At 42.8% G+C, this 2656-nt stretch overlaps 1 protein-coding gene across 2 annotated transcripts in view; it reads left to right on the top strand.

Annotated features, from left to right (window-relative positions):
- Nucleotides 1-910: 910 nt before the first annotated feature.
- The window catches only part of LOC122086956 (nucleolin 2-like), a 21462-nt gene continuing 19716 nt past the window's right edge, over nt 911-2656 (top strand). The window contains exons 1-2 of one of the 2 annotated variants that reach the window (XM_042655887.1): nt 911-1234; nt 1265-2344. In XM_042655887.1, the coding sequence (XP_042511821.1) occupies nt 1055-1234; nt 1265-2344 (1260 nt within the window). In that variant the 5' untranslated portion in view covers nt 911-1054. Of the gene's footprint in view, nt 2345-2656 lie in introns of both variants that reach the window. The other variant, XM_042655886.1, reaches the window with a different exon arrangement.

The raw sequence follows: 2656 nt of genomic DNA, 5'->3' as shown, positions 1-2656 counted from the left end.
TTTTTTTTGTTTGTAACGCCATTGAAGAGCATAACAATTGGTATTTAAAGGGGATTGATTGGCCTATTGATAAAAAAACATTTGATTATTTCCCTTAGGACTTTGAGAAATCATTTTCATGTCCTCTAGCTTTTTTTTTAAATGGCTTATTGAGAATCACTCATCTTGCTTTAATTTGCATACTCAGTTTTTTAGAATCACAAAACTTGTTCTTTAAATTTGAAATTTGGAATCCAATGATATGAAAATCATGCTAATCAGAGATTTACAGAGAAAATTATGTTTTGACACTGATATTGGTCGAAACGAAATTTAGAAGAATAAACTAGAAAATCGTAAATCTTAATGTCTAAACCAGTTATGATTGGAATCTAGAATACGATGGTGGAGCAATCGTGCCAATCCAACGGCTATAAGAAAAGATCATGCTTTATGAAACCTAGTAGAAACTTAAACCAAACCAATGATCAAATGCACCAACCAAAAACTGAACCCGATAAAAAACCTATAAATAAACAAATCTAGAATGTCCCAATTGATTTCTTTATGTATACTGATAAAATCGAGACCAGACCGGACGAGCGAACCCAATAGCCCGATTACGAATTGATAAAAAAACAGATAAATTCGAAAACTTATTAAAGGCTTGATTTTGGATTGGCTTAAAACAAATTCAGCCTAATTAAAACCAGACCGAACCGATCCAATCGATTACAGCGATTGAGATACTACAGCATAATGATATTCTTGAAAGAGAGACGATTAGAGGAGGTTAGCTATGCCGTCGGTGTTTCTGAAATTAGCCACACTATCAATGAGAAGCTGAAATGAAAGGGGTATAGAGGACTTTTCAAAGGAAGAAGGAGGGACACCTAGTTTTAGGTATACCGCTAGCATACTCCCCTATTGAAGACTTGTCCGTTCTTGAAATTACAAAGAGGAAGAGGGTTCTTTAGGTCGTTCGGTCCCTGATCTCCTTCTCAAGTGTCGAGAGCTTCTCTGATTTTTCCGTTCTTTTTGGTTCTTGAGAAAGTGAGGAGAAAAGCAGGTAGACATGGCTCCCAAGTCACGTACCAAGAGAACCACCAAATCCGCCCGCAGACCCACCACTAGGGCCTCCCCTAAGACTCCGGTTGCGACCACCTCCGCGGCCGAAACCACCGCGGAAGAAATCACTCCCCCGGAAACCACCGCGGTAGAAATCACTTCCTCGGAAACCACCGCGGAAGAAATCACTCCCCCAGAAACTAAGGTCGTTGAAGTTACTCCCCCAGAAACCACCGCCGTCGAAGTTACTCCCCCAGAAACCACCGCCGTCGAAATCACTCCTCCGGAAACCCCCGCCGTCGAAATCACTCCTCCGGAAACCACCGCCGAAACCATTCCCCTAGAAGCCTCAGCGGGAACAGCTACGGTAACTACCGTTGCTACAATTCCTCTGGGAACCACTGCGCTTGAAACTGCTGATGGAGCTGCTGCTCCTGGTAAATCATCCGAACAAGAGACGGCTGATAAATCCGCCGAGCAGGAACCCGCCGGTAAAACCACGGCGAAACCGGCAGTTAAGAAAACCATCAGAGTTGTCAAGAAGGTGATCAAGAAGAAGGTCATCAAACGAGTCCCAAAGCCTTCCAATGAAGTAGCAAAACCGGAGCTTCTGCTGGTCGATGGGGATGGAAATAATACTTCTGTTTCGGCTCCAATTGAAGTTGAAAACTCTAAGCAACCGGAGGCTCCTGAGTGCGAAGATTCTAAACCAGATTCGGCCGTTGCTCAGTGTGATGTGGTTAACGAAACTCAATCTCGACTCGATTCCCCAAATGTGGATTTGGTTGTAACTCAGACTGATCGGTGTGAAGTCGGAAACCTTGACGATGATTCTGGTGTTGGAGGTGATGTTCAAGAATCGGTTCTCAAGGAAAAGGTGGAGAATTGTGAGGATGATGGATATGAGAAGAAAGAGGTGGACAATTCTGAGAATGGTGGTCAAAAGGACGAAAAGGTGGAGAACTGTGAAGATGGTGGTCGAAAGGAGGAAAAGGTGGAGAACTGTGAAGACAGTGGTCGTAAGGAGGAAAAGGAGAAGGGCAATGGAGCCACTAGGGATGAAGAAATGGAGGTTTCGGAGCGGCGTAGGAGGAGGAAAACTGAGATTTTTGTTGGGGGACTTGATAAGGATGCCAAGGAGGACGATTTACGGAAGGTTTTCGAGAAGATCGGGGAGATTGTGGAGGTACGGTTGATGAAGAACAACCAGACTGGGAAGAACAAAGGGTATGCCTTTTTGAGGTATGCCTCAGCAGCTGATGCGAAAACGGCTTTGACTGAATACTCCAAAGTTGAGGTGCTTTTTTCTTCCCCACTTCCATTTCTGCTAATTGTTTCTGGTTTCTGTGGTATTGTTCTCATTTCATTGCTTTCCATTTCTCTACATTGTGGTTTGGTTGCACTGGTGTCGTAAATTGGATAGTTTAACTCCTCATTCCACCCCCTTAAAAAAATAAAAATAAAAATGCTGATGCTGATATTGTTATGAACTTTCAAGTCAAGTGTATCTGTTTATAAAGTTTGATATGCACTATAACATTAATATTTTCCAAAAGAGAACAATCTCACCTCCCCCCCCCCCCTCCCCCAAAAAAAAAAAAAAAACTTA

Source organism: Macadamia integrifolia, chromosome 8, assembly GCF_013358625.1.
Source record: "Macadamia integrifolia cultivar HAES 741 chromosome 8, SCU_Mint_v3, whole genome shotgun sequence".
In the NCBI taxonomy this organism is placed as follows: Eukaryota; Viridiplantae; Streptophyta; class Magnoliopsida; order Proteales; family Proteaceae; genus Macadamia; species Macadamia integrifolia.
This window is presented reverse-complemented; position numbering and strand designations above follow the sequence as displayed.